Genomic DNA, 19957 nt, shown 5'->3' with positions numbered 1-19957 from the left:
TTCTGGCCATATCTTTTATTGTCGAAGGTGCATTGCCGTTCGTTATCTGTTCGTGAGGGGGACCAATGGGCTCGGAATTTTCACGCAGCCTTGTCGGATATGCTTTGCTGATCCACACTCACTGTCTGATAGTGCAGGCTGTGTACACGTGGACGCAACTGCCACCAAGAAAACAAAACAAGAAACACCAATCGCCTATTACTTTTGCGGCTGAGTTCCAGAGTTGGGCAGGTATGTACCTACCTCTACGTGCCCACGCCCTTATCCAGTCGACTGGAGTGCCTGCCCTGTGCAAGTGATCATTGGCTAACGCTTGACCTATCGAAACAGCAGGCAAGTTTAAGTGAGTTTTTTTCCATTCTGATCTGGCCGAGGATGGGAAAAAAAAAAAGAGGGGGAAGGTGCCATGATGGTTAGGTTACCTTCCACTTGCCTCCCAAAGTGTTGGTTGCTGATGGCAGAATTTCTCCCCGACACACTTTGATGCGTGGATCAGCGTAGCACCCGATGGATGATGAATGTCTTGTTGATTGATCTAACTGCTTGAGGGAGCTCGAGGCCCCGTTGATGGGCCCTATATATCAGGGTAGCGAGCAGTCCATACAGCCTGCTGCTTCCCTCAGAGGCTACCTATCTGGCGCCCTGTAGCTTCCTCATGGGAAATCCTCGTCTCACACTTCTTCGCCCCAACCCGACTTTTGGAAATCAACGTCCTTTTGCCTCCGTTATTTTTAAATCATTATCATCACCGAACATTCTAGTTTTGCCGCGCCATGGGCAACGAAATCTTTGGCCACAGCTTCACCAACTCTTCCGATCCGAACTGGGTTCCAGAGCCGGGCACGCGAGGAACTTTCAGTATTCTGTCCGTGTGTCTGGTCACTCTCGGCTTGTGTGTTTGGACGGCGATACACTTGAATGTGCCCGAGCACAATGAACCCGGTTGGAAGCAGCTGTTGCGCAAGATTGGGTGGTTGATGCTTAGTTTGTTGAGTCCTGAAATTGTAAGTTTTCGTTCATTGTTTTCTTTCTTCGTTATGTACATGTATCGCGAATGCTATACCAAGGACGTGACAACAAAGCAATACCGGCTGGCCAGGTACGCCTCTTGCGTGGTTGAGTGAAGGTCCGATACTGTACCTACCCAGGCAAATACCCTTAGCATCAATGGTATCATATTCACATGCCCAGAATAGCTAATTGGAGGACAGATTGCCTATACGGCCTATCAACAATATGTGCAGGCTAGGTCACTTGTCAACATAATGAATAAGCACGACAGTGACTCGTCTTATGGTTTGGACTTGCTTTTTGGCAGGGACTCGTTTTGCGAAAGCGATTCACTCTGCCATGATGACTCGCCACCCCGCAGAAAGGGTATCACGGACATTATGACGTGCTGGCTACCCTGTTTATCACGACGCCGTGGAAAGGACGAGGAGGTAATCTTCAGGTCAATGACACGACACTTTGAGGATTTTGTATATGCTGACTTTCAACCTGACAATAGGATCCTCCTTCAACCACAGTTCACACTATTGAAAAGTGGACCATGGTACATGGATTCCTGGCGGCCATGGGAGGCATTGCGATAGAGATTGGGGATAATGATCCTGAAGTCGATGTTGCAGACAGAATCGCAAACTTCCTCCCAGCCCAAAATGTTACTAAAATTCAATGGGAACGCAAACGACTCATCATTAACAAGAGTCAACGACAGCGCACGCAGCTCACATTGACCCCGAAAGGGTTACAATTCTTGAAGGAACATGGCCACGAAAAGTTGATTCCTGAGCTGTCTGAGAATAGGATAAAAGACAAAAGCAAAGGAAGCGCCTTCGCGAAAACACTTGTCTGCATCCAAGGTTCGTAGCCCTTTTCCATTCTTGTTTCTCAAAGCTAACGAATATCCAATTGCTAGCATCCTGGTTTTGCGTCCAGTGTCTCACACGATTTGCGCAAGGCCTAGCAATCAGTCTGCTCGAGCTCAACACACTCGGTCATGCAATTTGCACATTGTTTATCTATGCGTTATGGTGGGATAAACCCCTCGATATCGTCGAGCCTGAAACGGTCTTGATCCGCCCCAGCATGAAGTGGGAAGAGCTGGAAAAGGCCAAGCTCATCGCAACCATGTGTTCTAGGAGCAGGCTGGACAAGAAGGCCGCGGAATCGGATCATCTCCACTTCGATGGTGAGATGTTCGCTTTTCCTGTGCACTGTAGCACGAAAGATGGGTCTGGTTATTATGTCGACTTGTCAAGGCAGCCCTTGAGAGAAACGCGGTATAAACTCAAAATATGGAACAAAATCCCTAAAAGGCGAAAGCGATATGAAGTCTACGGGGCAGGACTAATTACAATCGACAACCATGGCTATGGCTATGACGACGGAATCAGGCTTGGACCTTTTTTTGCCATGATATTCCATGGTGGGATTAATGCGAATGTGTGAGTTTCGTTCCAGTTATTTACTCTGTACCCATCAAAAATACTCTGCCACAGTTCCCTGATGGTATACCCAGCCAATCCATTATTCTGTCAAACAGTGACTGACCAAAGTCTGCTTTGTAGTCCTAGACTCTATTTAACCGTCAAACAATCTTCTGCTCTTCTTGGAATGGTCAGATCACGTCCTCAAGAGGAGCATGTTTTCACCCTTGGGTCGGGTAGCGGAGGAGAAGGTGTCTGGGATGGTGTGAAACTAACCGGACAAAGCATACGGGATTCGACCAAAAAGGGACCTTTCAGCGCATTCCGTTCCCCAGATTCTTCGCCATATTCTACGTCTACAAATGAGATGACTCGCATCGTTATTCAGTATTCTGACATTATCAGATGGCAATTAGCCCTGAAATACGCTCAGTCTCATCGTACGATCTTGGCACAACACATGTACATTGACGGATTAAAAGACACGTTCACTGACCGGGTTCGCAATCTGCCCCGGTTTCAAGACTACGAGAACTATTTCGAACTCTTCATCGGATTCGGGTTCGTGGCTCTTATCTACGGCGGGCTCCATTGCGTCGCTTGGAACGCGCCGTTCACCACCAGCGTCGAACGAATCCTCTGGAGAATCTCGAGCATCACCATAGCCGCCACAGGTATCTTGGTCGCTTGCGTGTTTAGTTGGACCAAGTTCCCGCCCTTCTGGCAGAAACCAATTGGTACAGTCTTCGATATTCTCTCTGTTTTGGAAAGCATGAACTACTACTACGACATTTATCATTGGTGCAGTGGGTGTAAAGTCAGTCATGGGCTACTTGCATTTTTTTTGCAACAACCCTCTTATGAGAACAACAAACTTGTCAGGATACTCTGCCATATGGCAGTGTGGCTGGTCCATTCCCCTGGATTTTTACTGATCGGTTTGATAACATTTCTCATTTACCTTTTCAAAGCCCTGCTCGACATATTCACAATTTTATTCATGGTGCTTTACGTCCTGGCACGCATGTACTTGGTCGTCATCTCGTTCATCAACCTCGCGCACTTACCGGACTCGGCATATCAGTTGCCTCAGTGGTCTCGGTATGTTCCTCACATTGGATAAAGGCCGGACTTAGCAAGCAAGAGAGGATATTCTGAGGGAAGGTCGAGGGCGAAGTTTTGAAGATGGTCTTTTTTTATAAAGACTCAACCACGTCGTGTTATAATTTGTCTGTTTTTAGCGTCTAGTACTTCTCAAATATATGCAGACGATATATGACCAGTGCTGTGCAATGCAGTCTTGGCTAGAACAAGACCTACTTTACCCTCGCTCAGTTAACATGGGGTTGATGGGCTGCCTTTGGGAAGATGTGACAACTCTTCGGTTTCGTGCATACACTGTCCCTGCGAAAGAAAGGAAAAAGGAAGGAACAATTCGGAGGAAGATGACAAGAGGAAGCCAAGTATGTGATAGAGAGACCCGCCCTTGTCTTGGCTGAATGTACAGAGATATGGAAAGGAAAGTGCGCCACTACTCCGGCGCCGAGTAGATGCTCGCGTCACGGGTAAGACTTGCCTACACTGAAGGCCGCCATAACAATTTTCACCTAAGAAGATTGTTATATTATTTACATAGTTGTATTAGGCGCTCAGGAACATTATATTGGGTTCGGAAAGTGAGGACCAAAAGGTGCTTTGATCTAACCTTGAAGTAATATACTCTGGCCTAGGATATATACAAAGGGTTCTTTCGGTTTTTACACTTCCCAGAGGACATGGAGACGGGCGAAAAAAAAAGTGACGAGAGACAGCCGATTTAGAAACCTACCTTAATAGAGAAGGAAGGAGCTGACTAGCACTACGTCCATAAACGAGGATAAATTCCGCCAAAAGTAAAGCCGTATGTAAGCAACCAAATGATGAACCTTAAACTGCCGGAAAAAGGGGAAGCTCGGCTGTGACCGCACCAACACGAACGTCGATCTTATGGACCGTACGTTCCTTCTGCGCGAAGTAAATATCGTTAGCCTAATTGTATTAATAAATATCAAAGCAAGCAACGAATGTGTTGGGAACCAACGTCTGGAGCGAGCTTTCCAGACAGATCTGAACACCATATAAGAACGCACCTTTAGCATTGAAGAAGGACCTTTCACGAGGCTATCCATCAGATCCATTACTCTCTCACGATCTGAAGACATTTCCGGCGAGTTCCTCCATTCTTCGTGGCGGCCGGAGAAGAGCCGTAAGGCGACCCACTCCAGCTTGGGCAGTTTCAGCAATCTCCGCCATGCCTCAGGGTTGTAGAAGGATACGAACTCATTATCCTTATTCAGGACATCGATGAACAGGATCTCCAAAGTCCGTAAGCTTCTCAAGCTCGCCAGCCACTTCAGGGTATTCATCTGTCGCAAGACTCTCTTTTTTTGCTGCCCGCTGCCGCCGCCGTACCCTAAGGCGGCCATGGCAAACCAGGAAAGTTCCGTTCGCACGCTGGTTTTGTCCACCATGCTATCCCAGGTAGCCCAGCCGTACCAGTCATTGATGGGAAGCCAGTTCAGGCGTACGTGTTGGAGATTTTCTGTGAAAAGGCTGGAGCTTTTGAGGTGCCACATGGAGGCAAGCACTCGCATATCGCTTCTACCGCAGTAAGAGCCGCCGCCGCCGCCGCCGCCGACGGCGTAGGTGACGTGCGCTTGGGCTCGGAAAAAGTATTCGGCTATAACCTCGTAACGCATGTGACGACAGACGGACGCCAACGCGTGGATTTGCTTCATGTGGTCGTTGACGGGTTGGCCCGTACGCTGAGCAACGACGTCGTACTCCCATGGCATGACGGTCGGCGTCCACAGGTGCTTGTAGATCATCAGCCTGACTTCAACAGGGAGGCGGATGAAGGCCGCATGTTTCGATTGAGCTTCTATTGGTGAGAAGTACTCGTTAGACCATTATTCAAGGCGTAATAGAGGAGTAAACGTACCTGTCAAGTCCAGGACGAGCCTTGTAGCTTTGGCTCTTCTCGTCTCGACCATCTTGAAGGAAGTCGAAACGAGAAAAGTGAGAGTGGTCTTTGGTTGGAGAAAGGTAAGCTCGACAGTTGTAATCTGCTTTGATGAGTGTCTAGAGGGAGATTAGAAGACGGCGATTAGTAATGGTAAAAGTTTTTAAAAATAATAAAATAGGGATATATTGTAAAAGGTTGGAATTAAATAGGTATTTAAAAGGCGATCCGGTGAATAGGTAATATAGTTGTAATGTCTAAAGTGGTAAATAGAAAATAAGAGTGAATGTAAATAAGTAACCTCAAGAGCCCCAGAACTCCAGGGTCCTCAGGCCATATCGAAAGTTGCCCCGTGCAACCTGTAAATCTGGAGTGTCATATCCAAAAAAATCGTAGTATATAGAATAAACAGGTCAATATATATATAGAAATACGGGACCTAGAGATCCGACCACGAGAAAGGGCTCCAAGGCCTTTATAACTTGCAGTGCAGTGCCTACAGGTGTTTCATCCTCCTCTGTGTGGTTGGCAGAAACGTGCGGAATATCAGCTGTGTAGTTTGGGATTATGATTTCTGTGGAAAGCAAGCCCACCTAGAGGTAATATCTGGAGATTGATTACCAAATAACAAACATGCCCATGAACCATCGTTGTATACGAGATGATAAAATTGGAAAGTGTTTGTAGGAAATCTGGATTTCTTAACTATCGTGGAACACCAACTTGTCCCACCGTTGAGGTGTGAAAGCAGCATCAAATTACTTCTCATATGTTTCCAAATATTAAGACATGCAGAAAACTCTTCCAAACAACCCTGTCCATATCTGTCCAACTCCGATACATCGCTCGTCGCCTGGAGTCGACTGAGCGGTTCGTTCAATGATCTCAGCACGTTTATTACTATGTGCCGCGATTCAAATGCCATCCCTCCGGCAGGTCCGTCTTCAAACGAATCTCATCAGCATCCGGCCAAATCATCGGATCGTTCCAGCCCGTAAACCCATTAGGGCCATGCAGCAGGGCCAGATTTTGCTCAATCGCCTGCGTAATATCTTCAAAATGCCAGACACTCTCGTCCCCATTCTTGTGCCCGTCCTTGTACTCAAAAAGTGTGAAAATACTGTTAGACCCGACCTGCACCGTGTCGGACGGATATCCATTCTCGGCCGCGATGGCAGGCGGCGGAGGAATCACGGTAAAGGTGTGCTGAACCGCATGACGGTGGTTCAAGTAGTCTTCCGTCTGCCACAGCCATCCCATGGCCTCGACGACCTGGACGCCCTGTGTGGGGGAGGTCAACAGGCAAACGTGGCTCTTGTACTTTGGCGGAAGCGTGATGCCCTGAACGTCAGGGATCATCATGTTTGTGTTGGCCAGCCAATCAGGCAGCCGCTGGCCGAACTCCATGGTCATGTCCAAAGCGCCGATGAGGCCCTCCCCGTTGTGGGTGAGGAGCCGGCTGGAGTCAGGGATGGCGGCTAGGCCGCGGATGGCCCGATCTATGGGGTCTATGTGTTCTGGCCACCAAGTCTTGGGGAACTGGCCATCGAATAAAATGCGGATGATGGTGTTACCGTCGGTGCAGGCGACGTAGGTGTTGCCTTCGAAGTCAGTCTCGAGGCCGTAACAGCCGCCGACCTTGCTGGTTAAGGCTTTCAGGTTGACCTTCCAGATAAATGCGTTCTTGTATACGTCGTACTTGATGACATGGTTGTTGCCCGACTCCTCCGCGCGGCGGCTGGTGGCGAGAAAGGTCCAGAGGCCCGTGTAAAAGTCCCAGTGGACGCTTGAGATGTAGTAATCTGTGTTGTGGGCAATGTCTGGGATTTCGACAACGCGGACGACATGGCCGTTGTAGGGGTCGTAGACAATTACCTCGGGCGCCGCCTGTGAACCAATGAATAGCACGCATTGGTTGCCGTCCCAGGCGGCACTGGTTGGATACAGTTTGGGATACTTGATGTCGAAGCTCCCCTTGTTGAACTCGGGACAGTCGGGCCAATCTGGTCTTACTGCTTCCGGAGACTCGTACCTCCGCCGTAGGGTCTGTACATCTTCCGGCAGACCATTTGACAGGTTTGCAACCTTCAACCCTCCGCCAGTTTCCGAAACAGGACGTCGTTGAGTCGGTATAGCGTATACGCCTAGCGTGGCAGCGGCTGCCAGCACATGGGTGATGAAAGTGCCAAGTTTCATTGTTGGAAATTCGACTGCCGATGGGCTGATCGTTGGCGAGGTGGTCAAGTCGACTTCCGAGTGAGTAGTAGACGTGGATAAGTGGTATCCAGAACGAGAGTGAAATGTGCTTGACTGTGGGGGTGTGAAGGAGAACAAAAAGAGAAGAAAAGATACGGCAAGGGGAAGGAATAAATACCAGAAATCTCCTCCTGCTGTATTATCCGTCGGTTGGCCAGGCGGGATCATGCTCCATGATCGATAAATGCAATTCTCACACACCGAAGGAGTGTGGAAGTCCGTTGCATCTATTTATAATTCCGGTCCGACTGGTACTGTTTGCCGGCGTCGGTTTCTGCAATTTCTCTCAAGTGCCGCATCGATTATGTCGCCTTTTGGTGCGGCGAAGCTTGTCTTTTTGGTGATGCAGGAGGTTGTCCTTACAGCTCTTTGCGTTTTTTGCTTCGGAAGTAATGCAACAGACTCCATTATCTGGCAGTAGTCGTGCATCTCTTTAGATAGTTGACGTTATAGGTGAGGTTGTAAAACGGGAAAGACATCTGTCCGCTTGGGCCGAATTTACTCCTTCCTGGACCTCCGACCTTTTGGCCACGCATATCACATCACACCAAGCAACCCCTTTTCCCTCCCCCCTCACAACTTGTATACCTCCTGCTTCCTACTTCAAAATGGCCTCTCTCCAAGCCGGACCGTCGTCCAACGCAGCTTCCATCGTCATCCGACATAACCAATGTACAGTCTGGGACGACTTCCTGTAGGCCACTCCATCGATCAATCAAATGATGTGATCCACGCTCGCCACGAACATGCCGAATCGGTTTACTCCCGAACGAAACGCATTTGATTCCCGTTGCGTCCCTCAACCTCTCGACATAAGTTCCTTCTCTGATCAGAGCGTGCAGGTCCGAAACCTCCGCAGCCTCAGCTAGCACAACCAGATCTGTCGTTCCCCCTTAGATTATCTGGACAATCCGCTCGGTTCTTGTGCCGAGAAGAAGGCGTCGCAGGGAATGCCGTACTTGTCCAGAAAAAGGTAGTCGTGAGAGTTATCTTGGCGTATCGTCGTGTAGTATTGTTCTCGCAAGGATGTAATGTCGGAGGAAGTGCAGAAAAGGCCTACCTATAGAAGCGGAGGGTGCCTGCCTGCCTATGACCTCGGTGATAGTTTTTTGTTTGGGGGAGCACATGCCTTATTGCGTCGATACCGCCTCGTTGTCTCAAAGAGTCGGTATTATCGAGGACGAGACCGTACCTGTAGGGTCACTGTTATCCTCGTATACAAACCTCAGAGCAAAAATCCGGCGGGAAGTCCAGGGTGGCAGATCAACTAAGCAGCCAGCCATGCTTCCACGTCAATGATTAGAGACAGTCGGAACAGCGAGTTATCGCCGTGAGGTCCATGTTGTTCAGAAAAGCCGGGCCAGTCATTCTTCGAGGAATGGAATCCGAGTCTGTGTGGGCGAGGGGGGGGAAACGGCCAAAGTCCTAAAACAATCCGTAGCGACCGAAGTCGTTGCTACGAGGGCCTGATGTAGCAGGGGGAGCGGAGAGTCGCCAAGTAGGTATGTGATAGAGATGTTGAGTTTGCTGGGTATTGTGACTGGTCGGATATGATCGTTATCTCGTGTACGGTACACTATAATCCAATATTACGGGAGTGCCCGTTTGTGAACAAGTTAAATCCGAACGGTGTTTTGCTGCCCGGAGTTGTTGTACCCTCGCAGGAAGCCTAGTTCCGTGGAGTCTCGATACCTAGTTTAGGGCATACGAAATAATGGAGGTACCTGAATGGACTCATGGAGGGATCCATTTGCACAGTTACACCACTAACCATCCTTACCCCAAGTCCCGGAGATTAAGCCGTGTGGAGTCAAGCGCGCGGGTCATGCCAAGCTTGTACTAGTCTAAACAAGTTCGGAGAAGACAGGGGAATTCGGAGATCATTATCCAGTTGCATTGCGACCTCTACGCTGCTGGTTGCTTGGCAGCCCTGGTAGGCTTATTCCCTGACTCGCACACACACACACTCTCTCTCTCTCTCTGGTTGTTGACCCTCGTATCGACTCTTCAACTTTTGACTTTTAGAGATTCTGGTTGCTCTCATTTGCACTGTGGTCTCGTATGTCCCTGGATTTGGAAATCCAAGGGGTCTTGATCGTATTGGAGTTCGAGTGATTACCTAGTGTACAGAGAGGTACCCTTCGGTTGCAGCTGTGCGAGGGGGACCCCAAGTTTCCAACCCAACTTTTTCCGATTTGTGAGACTACCTATGTATCCCGCCCGCACTTGGGGCCGCTGTAGTGTAGCTACATTACTCGTCAGATCTACATCGGATCAGTTGCGGACCAAAGGGTTTCCTAGTTAGTGTGAGTCGATGATCCCGACTGGTTGGTCCGCAACTATTCCTAGTCAGACGGCCGATATGTAGTCGATCTCACTATGCAAGAGTCTCGACCTGACGAGTCGCCCGTGGGCGGCCCGGTTGAAGAAGATTGGACACGTCGGTGTGTGACCACTTCCTATGTCGGCTTAGGGTCTCGAAGCCCCTGTGATGGGAGCTGGGGATCCGCGAATCATGAAAAAGGATACCACGCCGCAGCGACGTTGCTTCACATGTCGGCACTTTTCCTGACATACCTTTCTCTCAACTTTTTGTGGTATCAATGTTCCTTGTGTCCCCGAGAAACGCTTCCCTTTCCATCATGAGCAACCCCCCCGTGGATGATGCACCATCTGGTGGTGCTCTCCTCGGAGCTCATTGGACTCAGCAAGGACTGCCTGCAGACGACACTGATGATGCAGACTCAACCCTTGGTGACGAGATCGAGAGCTCGACCGCTTCCATTTCGTCCAGTATTCTCAATTACCGCAATATCAATGGCCGAACCTATCACAGCCATGCCGCCATGGATGAAGAATACTGGGCCCCCAATGACCCGAAGCATCTCGAGGCCTTGGACATTTTCTACCATGCCATCGACATGATGCTGGAAGGAAAGCTGCATCAAGCGCCTCTCAGCCAAAATATTGAGAACGCCGTCGATATTGGCACGGGTTCGGGATTGTGGGCCATCGATTTCGCTGACAAGTATACCAACTGCACCGTAATCGGCACCGACATCTCTCCTGTGCAGCCGAGTTGGGTGCCCCCTAATCTCCTCTTCGAGATCGAAGATGCCACCAGGGAATGGACTTTCAGGGATGATCATTTCGATTACATCCATATGCAGTTACTCAATGGCGCTTTCGGCAGCCTTACCCACATTTATAGTCAAGCGTTCCGGTGCTGCAAGCCCGGGGGCTGGTTCGAGCACGTTGATACTTCAGTCATGGTTTCGTCTGACGACGGATCTGTCGAGGAGAATAGTCCGTTGGATCAGTATGGCAAACTGTTCGAGGCAGCTGGTAACCGGGTCAACCGCATGTCCAGGACCGCCGATTTTACCACAATGGAGGATGCCATGATGGAGGCAGGCTTTGAGAATATAACGGTCAAGAAGTTCAAGGTAGGTTACTCCTGTCTCTCCTCCTTGGAGGGTGAAAAGTAGGGGCCATTGCCAGGTGAGAAGCTAACTGAAGTTTAAGATGCCCATTTCGCCCTGGCCTTCAGACCAAAGGATGAAGGAGATTGGCCTTTATGCCTATGCGACCATGACAACCGACGTTGAGGGTATCATACAATTTATGTTCGGTACCATTTTGGGCTGGTCGCAACAGGAGATTATCGTGTATGCTGCTTATCTGCGTCAGCAGCTCAGGAGGAGGAACGTGCATGGATACTACACCTTGAAGGTGGTTTATGGCCAGAAGCCACAGTAGGATCAGCAACTGAAGGCAGCGGGGAGGAGGGCCAAGATGGGAACGAATAGGGTGTAACGAATAGCTACGATCAGAGATGAGGTGGACATCAAGAGAAGGCGTCTGGGAGGGGATCTCGGTTGAATAGATGTGTTTGTTCTTGGAATATCAATATGAGAGCCCGGCGAGAGCACTCAGCTGGCGTCTAGAATGGCCATCCCCAAGACGCAAAGAAGAGGAATATCGATGATGCTAGGAAACTGTCAATGCCGCGTGCTCGTCGCCCACCAGCCATGGCTCCTTATCGACCAATCAGTTCGCCTAGGTACATTGTACGCTGAGCCCCAACCCTTAGCCTCGGCTCTCTTGAAGGTAAACCCCAACAACAACAACCTCCCTTAGGAACGAGAGAAATTCATCACTTGATAACTACCTCAAAGGTAGCGAGCGCACGACGAGGAAACCCAACCAACTGACTCATTCAACAAGAAGAAAAAATTGAATATGCGTCTAACGGATCAACTCAAATTCGTCGTACGACTGTCTGGTCTTTCTCAGCGACCAGAAGGGGACGACCTGCATGTGTATGCACCGACAAACGCTCGGATCGCCATAGGGGACTGTAGGAACGAAAAGGACATCATTGAAATGAATATCGGGATATAATGAAGGTTGAGTGCCTGAAAACGTGCGACTTAGAAAGCCTGCCCCCTTCAGTCCACTATACCATCTTGTCGAGAAACCTTTGTCGTCGCAAATTCAACTTTGATTCGCAAGAAAAGCCGAAGGAAATGAAGCGCCTTGAGGGTTGCGTCAAATTCTACACGGCAGAGAGATCGCGTCAAAAAGGGCCTCAGCCGATGAGCTCCTCGAATACGTAGGTCGGCTGTGCCTCTGGCTGAATAATGTATCGAAACATGAGATTATCAGTAAGCATTCATGTATCTTCAAGAGAGTGAGAGACAAATCGAGGAACCCTCCTCACAGGAGTACAACATACCTGTCTGAGGTCCTCCCGCACCGATTTCGAGAGGATGTCTTCAATCCTCTGGACCTCGGGCGTTTCCTTCCAAAGACCACCATTGATCCTGACAACGATCTTCTCCAGGTTGCGCAAGGTTGTAAGTCTCCCAAAGAGACTGGAGTCAAGAATCTCGTTGGGAGCTGACTTCATATTATGCGAAGGCCGATTGATAATCAGCTCGAGAGTCTTGAGTTGCTTCAGCTGCAATAGCCAGTCCAGGGTTCTGGTCATGAGATCAGGTTCACCTGCAATCCAAAAAAGACTGACGTGCTGAGTATAGGACACGAATAGAAGAGAGGACTGGATATGTTGCACATCGTAAGGTAGAGGTAGTACCTCTTTAAGCATGGAGTTATGCTCCCGCCAGTTGGAAACGCTAACTTGAGTTTGATGAAAGTATTCCAAAAGGACCTCGTCGCGGATCTGCCAACAGATAGACACCAGCGCATGAAGTTGTTCGACTTGGAGCATAAAGTAGTAAATCTCGTGATATAGACGAGCCTGGCCACTCGGTCGTCTGACAGCCTGCTCATAAAGTCTTTCGGCGTCGCTGAATGGGATCCTCCACGTGTGGCGGTATATTTCGAGTCGAATCTCAAGCGGAGCAGCGAGGATGGGGGATTTTGCCTTTGAGGCCATGTTGAATGCTGCAGTTTTGAGAGGGTCAGCTGCTTGACATACACTCTGGACATGGACAAACGTCAAACCTACCTTTACTGGACCTTGGTGGTAGATTTCTGCAGCTGCCTCTGCAACGGATCGACAATCAGGAAACGAAATGACTGAGAACCAAGAGGTGAAGGGAACGTGAGGGACGTGGAGGGAAAGAAATGCCACGATCAGTCTGGGCTTTTGTTCTGATAGAAGAGGAAGAGGAAGAAAAGTAACTGGGAACATGGCCCACCCAAATATACCAGACAGAAATACCGGTGAGGTGAGGTGAACGAACCGAAGTGGCAGGCACGGACTGCCGACACAAAGTCGAGATGAAAAAGGGCAGGGCATGCAGTGTAAAGTGTTTCACCACTCCACAAGGAGTCAATCTCTGTTTGCAGGAGGGAGTGCCTCAGTGGGACTTGATCTGGTTTAGTGGAAAGTAAAAAGAATGAGAGTGATGGGGGTTGCCAGTTTCACCCAAACCTGTCCGACATCAAACGACTCATCCGAAGTGCCATCAGCATCCCGTCACCTTCAGAGATTCCGTGTTGACGTGGTCGGACGCCAGTGAAAAAAAAATACTGGGCCTGTTGGATCAAGACATGAACTCAAGCATCATGACTATTATAGGCACAGTCTTCGGTATCAACATAACCTGCGGGCCTGCTGGGTGGCTGATGATTACAGTCCGACACTGATGTGTTTGTTTGTTAGCTCGAGTCCACGCGTTAACTGCTTTGGGCCTTTTCATGTCTAATCGACATGTTTCGATCTTCAACGAAACCCTACTCCATTTGAAAAACAGGTTCCCGGTGTTGAATATATGAAATCGAATTCCAATCGTGTCAGAGCCTATTCGGCAGAGGCCAACCAAGATTGACTGCACCCAAGTGCTGGTCAAATACACAAGTCCGCTGTCGCTCTGGCTAAATGGTACCAAATGCATCACCAGGTTATCAGTCAGCATTTGATTCGAGAATTGGAAGAAAAAAGCGAGTGTAAACCGCCCTGAAGGGAGTACAACTTACTTGTTTGAGGTCCTCCCGCAACGACCTTGAAAGAACGTCGTTGAAATACCGAAGCCGAGGTGCTCTTATCAAGAAATCCGCATCCAGTTCCACCCAGCGTCTGTTGAAATAGAGCTTGAGAACAATCTTCTCTAGGTTGCGCAGATTTGTTCCGAGCTGAAACACGATATGGAATGCGGAAAAATCGTTTAGGGCGGCCGTCAACTGGTCCAGGAAATCTTCGAAAGTGCGCAATTGTGAATCAATAATCACAAGTTCAACAGTCTTGAGCTGTTTCAGCTGCAACATCCATTCAATAGTCTCGTAAAATTCACGAAGAAATTCAGGTGGCGGATGACGGCGTGGTTCCCAAGTAAGGCTGACGTGCTGGGTATAGGACGCAAAGAGAAGAGAGGACCGTATGTAGTGGTTTGCGTAAGATTGATGAAGAAGGGTCCTCCCGCAGGTGGAAAGGTGCCGGAAATGAACCTGCGTTCGGTAGAAGTATTCTGAGAGGACCTCGTCTCTCATCTGTCCACAGATAGAAATGATGGTATGAAGTTGCTTGACCTGGAGTTCCCGGTAGGGTTTCGACAAAAAGTACAGGTCACAGTGCGCGTAAGGCTTCACTAAGTGTTTCTTGACATCGATAGTTACCGTCCACGTATAGCGGTATATCTCGTGTCGAACCTCCAGCGGAATAGCAAGAATGAGAGGTTTTGTCGGTTGCGGGGCCATCATGAATAGAGGTAGCTTGGAGACTGGTGCAGCTGAAGGATTAGTTGACTGGAACACATGCGGGACACACGCTGAACATACCGGCGTTGGTTATGGCAATGGTAGCGTCCTTCGAATCTGACCAAGGTCCAGAACAATAAATGAGAGAAATTTAGTAACGAAAAAAAAACCGATTGAGAAAAAGGTGAGGGAGATGGAATGTACTTTCGAGTTGCCAACAAAAGGTCAAGGTGAAAAAGGGTCTTTGTCGAAACAACTTGTGCTTCAAGCGCATACTATTGTCTATGGTCATCCTGTCAACGTAACCTAATAAACCTCGACTGAATCGGGAATACTTTTTTCCTCCATGTCATTTTCCAAGATCATACAAGGCCTATAAGGCCAGAAATACGCCCCTGTATAGTACATACACTAGTATGTTGCCAGCTAAAAAGGCACAACAACAGACGACTAGCCCGTTGACAGCATCCCGCAAAAATAAGAAATAAAAATGAAGAAAAGAGAACAGAATTAAATGTATATGGAAAGAAAAACAGAGAAAGGAAGAAGACGACCAAAGGTAACGTCAGATCTTGAAAGACCGAGGCCACTCGGTGTCGACGGCACCAAGGTGCTGCTCAATCAAGTAGGTGGGTTGTGCCTCTTCCTGAATATATCGACACATCAAAGTTTGGTCAGCCAGTGTCTACTTCACCTACGATTTACCAAAAGGGTAAGGTAGGAAGGAAGAATGATGGAAATGCACGTACCTGGCTCGGAGCCTTCAAGATCATATCCGAGACTTGTTTCTTTATTCTTGCAAACCATCTCGATCTCTCCAATTTCTGTTTCTCTGCCGCGGTGGGGGTGAAATTGTAAAAGTCCACTTTGAAGACGACCTTCTCCAAATTCCGTAGTGTCATGAGCTTGGAAAGGCAGACAGAACAGAAGAGAGCTTGTGCGCTTCCACCTGGATTTGACCTGGGGGAATCCGACCTGATACACGCCATTACGCGTATCCAACCCTCAAAGAGAACAAGCTCGAGGGTTTTGAGCTGCTCCAATTTCAACAGCCAGTCCCAGTGCTGATAATTGTTGGTTCGTCTTCCCTCAGAGTCCCTCGAGCAAAGGCACGGCTCCCATAGAAGACTGACATGGTGGGTGTAATGCGTCAAAAGGCGGGAGGATTGGATGCAGGCTACGACGTCAAACAGCGGATAAGGCGTGTTGCTGAACCTCCCGAATCCGAATTGAATATCATGCCATCGAACATATACCTGGGTCCTGTCGAAGTATTCCGAAAGAACTTCCTGCCTCATCTGTCGACAGATCGAAACCAGAGCGTGAAGTTGTCCAAACTGGCGCTTGAAGTAAATTCCGTTCAAGCAGCTAACGAAATTTGGCTCGAGCTCGAAATGCTTTCGGGGGTCGATCGGGATTGTCCAAGCGCAACGGTATATCATGTACCGGATCTCGAGCGGGGTAGAGAGGATAGGAGGTCTTGGCTTTGATGCCATATTGAATAGCTGCGAAAGGGTTAGCTACTGGGAATACGCGATGGATAAACTTTGGGTATACCGTGGCTCTGATGTGTTGTGGCAGTATCGAATGAGGGCGTCGGCGACGTATCTGACAAGATACTGGTGCTTCCAGACTGAGCTTGATAACTCCGAGCTGCGTAGATGGACTATATCAAAAGCCTCGGATGGATCGACCCCCCTTTTGCTTTGGTGGGTTTGCAACCAATGCTCGTTGGTGCTCACGGTTGATAGAGAGGATCAGAGAGAGTGGGTTGGTTGATCAGGCTAACTAACGGTTTCTCACAATGACCACCAGTTAAATAGTACTACAGACTGCACCATAATCCATGCGCCCCATTGCACCTTCCAGGTTCTGGGTCCTTGAGGCGGTGATTGCGGTTATCTTGAGCCAGGCGAGGAGAGGGTTTGCGATAACGGAGTGCCGCGCAGGAAAGAGTGCCTCGAGAGTGTTGAGAGTAAACTGACGGGGCAATCTTCGTGTTGTAGAAGAGGGACCACAGGAGAAGTGCGCGGGGTAAAACAAGGTTTTCCAACGGGCCATAGAAGTAAATATGTCTGCCAGTTTCGACGTTTGGGAGCTGGATCAGACGACATTCGTGTTGTTGTCAGGTGGTGACTGGTGCCACGCCCTCGAATGTGGCAGGCAACGGCCTGACGCGGAAGAACAGGATGTTCAGATGTCCAACCACCTTCTCTTCTTCTCCACCTTCCTTTTGTCATCCATCGTACTTTCCTGAACAGGAAAATCCTCACCACTACGTATTCAGTGTCTTCAAGCGGGAGCCTACCTCTAGGTACCTTAGTTAGGTTGGTGCATGGAGTGTGCAAAAGGTACGGTAACCTGTCCATGGACTCAAATGGCACCCATGCATGTGGATGTGTACAGCAGCCGAGTTGCCCCCTCCCCCTCCTTCTCTCTTAGGACCTTCAGCTTCATTGTACTCGATATGCCCAAGTGAATAATTGTTGGTTTCTAATCCTACCATCAGATTGAGTATCACCAACTTTCAACCACGTTCACAATTTCCGTCTCATGAATCCAATTTCAGGACGGACAGGTACACAAACAAATCACTCGACTTTGCCACTATATCGCTACATGAAGCTTCTGTCAAACATGTCTTCATGATGCTGAGATGTGTAACCAGCACATAATTTTTCCATGGACTGAAAATAGCGTCCATGCTTTTGTACCACAAGGGACTCGCCCTCTCTCGTCAATTCTTCCTCTTCTCACCCCAGAAAACCATCTAGATATATTCCTGTAGAGATCATACCGTGTCCGATAAAGGCCAGTCGACTACAACAGCACCAATGTGGTGCTCAATCTTGTATAAACCCGATTCCTAAGTGACATCGACGCATTAGCTGAGCAGTCCCAAAGGTTTGGAGCGTGAAGAAGACGGAGAAAACCCGCAATAAAGGGTGGGTGAGGAACAAACGTACCTTCCTTTCAGGAATAACCTCCTCCTCCTCTTCTTCCTCCTCCATCGCCGCCATGTACGTTAAAAACTTGGGCCTCTGCCCCCAAAACCACTCCGTCAGCCGCGCCTCATACGCTTCAGCAACGACGTCACTAATAAGCACCCGAAACAAGATCTTCTCCAGCGTCCTTGGCAACATCAGGAGCTTTGCCAGGCAGTTCTTGCAAGATGACGGTTCATCTGTAAAGACCACCTCCACTGTCCGGAGATCTTCCAACTCTGTCAGCCATTCCAGACCGCAAGGCCGAATTGGGCATTGATACATCGAGCCCTCAGTGCACAAACAGCCACCCCAGTGGATGCTGACGTGCTGAATATGCTCGATGAAAAGCGACGAGGACTGGAGTACCTCGAAAGATTTGTGGTTGGTATGGGCTAGAGCCGAGAACCTGGGAGGAGGACAAGCCGGGCCACGGCCGCGGTAGAGAGAGTGACGGGGAGGATAGACACTGCCCAGGTGGATTTGGGTCTTGGGCAGGACGCGAGTGAAGTACTCGGTGATGAGCTCCTCGCGGATCTGTTGGCAGGTGATTGCTAGGTTTTGGATGGCGGTGATCATCTCCAGGTGCTGGTGGGCTTGATGGAGTGCAACTAGGTCATTATTGTTGTCGTCGAGATGCGAGTCCGAACTGCTGTCAGAGTCGCTGTCGGTGTTGTTGTCGAGGTCAGCCTCGAGAGTCCAGATCGGCCGGTAGATCATGAAGCGGATCTCGGCTGGTAGACGGAGGAAAGTGGATTGGCTATTTGGGAGGCACATGTTGGATGTTCCCTTTGAGAGAGGGTTAGCTGCTCGAAAATGTAGGTAATCCCCTGCTGAGCTTACCGGAAGGTACTTGGCGACTTGTGGGAGCTCAAGGTATGGCGAGCAGAAGCGATGAGAATGGATCGCAAGGATCAATAAAAATAAAGAGGTGGTATATAGTGGTCGTTGATCGTAGTGTTCGTTGATACTTTTGGAAAGACGTTACAAGCCTGTCAAGGAGACTGGAAAATCTGTGGAGGTCAAACGTCGATCAGAAATATTCGGTTTGACTTTGAAGTGGTGTCAGGAAGAAGGAAAAATTTGATGCCAGGGCAGCCAGGGCAGCATTAAATACCTAAGGGAAGGGAGTGGAGGACGTGCCGCATACAGTGAATGGAAAGTCCAGTGAATAGGTGAAGAGCAACGAGTGGCGCCACCTTGGTTAAGGTTGAGGAAAGGGAGGAGAGGTCCGGTAGTCAAGGTTCCATGTCTCCAGGTTCAAGGCCAGGTGAAGGCCATCTTCCACCCTGGATTCGTAAGAGAGAATTCCGTCAACCACAACCGACATAACGTTCGTACTGGAGGCCGGTCCAAGATGCTAGGAAACCGGCAACCTAGACTAGACACTCTGGCGCAACCTCTCCGTTCTAACAGTTTGTGATTAAAAGAGAGAATGGCGAACGAAGTAGAGGGTCTCCATACGCACGCAAAGAGTTTCAATGGATTACATGGCATACTTATTTAGTTGTCGTCATTTATCGTCGGTGGCCCCCCCACCCTCTGGTAGTCTTTTTTTTTTTTTTTTTTTTTTTTTTTTTTTTTTTTTTTTTTCTTTTTCTTCTTCTTCATCATTTATGAACACAAGAAGCTTTGCGGGGTGAAATATGCTTACCTCCATTAAAGTAATCTTGAAGGATGAGCTGTGCGTTTGGGATATCCTTTGTCTAGGAGTTCCTGAATTCTGGGTACACACTCGCGTTGGTTCAAGCCCGTCGACGAAGCCACTTTCCAAGAGATGGACGAAGACCTCCTGGATGATGCCATAACCTCGCCAGTACCTGTGAGATGCGGGCGAACTTCTCGGTGCCGATGCAAAACCAGATTGAAACCCTTATTGAAGGGCCTGTGATACTTCAGATTCTATCAGACAGAGGCCACTCAACATCAACATCGCCGACGTGGTGCTCGATGTGGTACGTTGACGGTTCCTGAAATGACGGCCCATCGACTTGTTAGTTCTGATCCAATTTTGAGTGTGTAAGAAGAAAATAGGGGAGAGATACCTGGTTCTCATCCACATCATCCACGTCCTCCTCAACCACCACCGCATCCTCCACTCCATCTTCAACATTCAAATG

At 49.0% G+C, this 19957-nt stretch overlaps 7 protein-coding genes across 7 annotated transcripts; 2 read left to right on the top strand and 5 right to left on the bottom strand.

Annotated features, from left to right (window-relative positions):
- Window positions 1-536: 536 nt before the first annotated feature.
- B0T23DRAFT_108572 (uncharacterized protein) lies at window positions 537-3712 on the top strand. Its single transcript, XM_062831822.1, has 5 exons — window positions 537-1004; window positions 1212-1442; window positions 1511-1865; window positions 1922-2450; window positions 2574-3712. Exons 1-5 carry the CDS (start codon window positions 774-776, stop codon window positions 3553-3555), a joined length of 2328 nt encoding a protein of 775 aa, XP_062693877.1. The 5' UTR covers window positions 537-773; the 3' UTR covers window positions 3556-3712.
- Window positions 3713-4358: 646 nt separating this feature from the next.
- On the bottom strand, window positions 4359-5464 carry B0T23DRAFT_427459 (uncharacterized protein; the record flags this gene model as incomplete). Its single annotated transcript, XM_062840060.1, has 3 exons — window positions 4359-4436; window positions 4562-5352; window positions 5413-5464. The coding sequence occupies 3 exons, from the start codon at window positions 5462-5464 to the stop codon at window positions 4359-4361; spliced, it is 921 nt and encodes a 306-aa protein (XP_062693876.1).
- An 869-nt stretch (window positions 5465-6333) lies between these two features.
- B0T23DRAFT_394568 (uncharacterized protein) lies at window positions 6334-7629 on the bottom strand (the record flags this gene model as incomplete). The annotated part of the gene is made up of 1 exon (XM_062838135.1): window positions 6334-7629. One exon carries the CDS (start codon window positions 7627-7629, stop codon window positions 6334-6336), a length of 1296 nt encoding a protein of 431 aa, XP_062693875.1.
- Window positions 7630-10331: 2702 nt separating this feature from the next.
- On the top strand, window positions 10332-11448 carry B0T23DRAFT_403391 (S-adenosyl-L-methionine-dependent methyltransferase; the record flags this gene model as incomplete). The annotated part of the gene is made up of 2 exons (XM_062838777.1): window positions 10332-11135; window positions 11215-11448. 2 exons carry the CDS (start codon window positions 10332-10334, stop codon window positions 11446-11448), a joined length of 1038 nt encoding a protein of 345 aa, XP_062693874.1.
- Window positions 11449-11813: 365 nt separating this feature from the next.
- On the bottom strand, window positions 11814-13090 carry B0T23DRAFT_419167 (uncharacterized protein; the record flags this gene model as incomplete). The annotated part of the gene is made up of 2 exons (XM_062839695.1): window positions 11814-12325; window positions 12428-13090. 2 exons carry the CDS (start codon window positions 13088-13090, stop codon window positions 12281-12283), a joined length of 708 nt encoding a protein of 235 aa, XP_062693873.1. The 3' UTR covers window positions 11814-12280.
- Window positions 13091-13922: 832 nt separating this feature from the next.
- B0T23DRAFT_411537 (uncharacterized protein) lies at window positions 13923-14853 on the bottom strand (the record flags this gene model as incomplete). Its single annotated transcript, XM_062839447.1, has 2 exons — window positions 13923-14034; window positions 14137-14853. The coding sequence occupies 2 exons, from the start codon at window positions 14851-14853 to the stop codon at window positions 13954-13956; spliced, it is 798 nt and encodes a 265-aa protein (XP_062693872.1). The 3' UTR covers window positions 13923-13953.
- Window positions 14854-17644: 2791 nt separating this feature from the next.
- B0T23DRAFT_394564 (uncharacterized protein) lies at window positions 17645-18614 on the bottom strand (the record flags this gene model as incomplete). Its single annotated transcript, XM_062838134.1, has 2 exons — window positions 17645-17719; window positions 17820-18614. 2 exons carry the CDS (start codon window positions 18612-18614, stop codon window positions 17645-17647), a joined length of 870 nt encoding a protein of 289 aa, XP_062693871.1.
- Between the last annotated feature and the right edge of the window lie 1343 nt (window positions 18615-19957).

This window comes from Neurospora hispaniola (genome assembly GCF_033458365.1).
Source record: "Neurospora hispaniola strain FGSC 10403 chromosome Unknown B0T23scaffold_3, whole genome shotgun sequence".
NCBI classification, from domain to species: Eukaryota; Fungi; Ascomycota; class Sordariomycetes; order Sordariales; family Sordariaceae; genus Neurospora; species Neurospora hispaniola.
The sequence above is the reverse complement of the archived record's forward strand: the minus strand, read 5'-3'. Positions and strand labels throughout refer to the sequence as shown.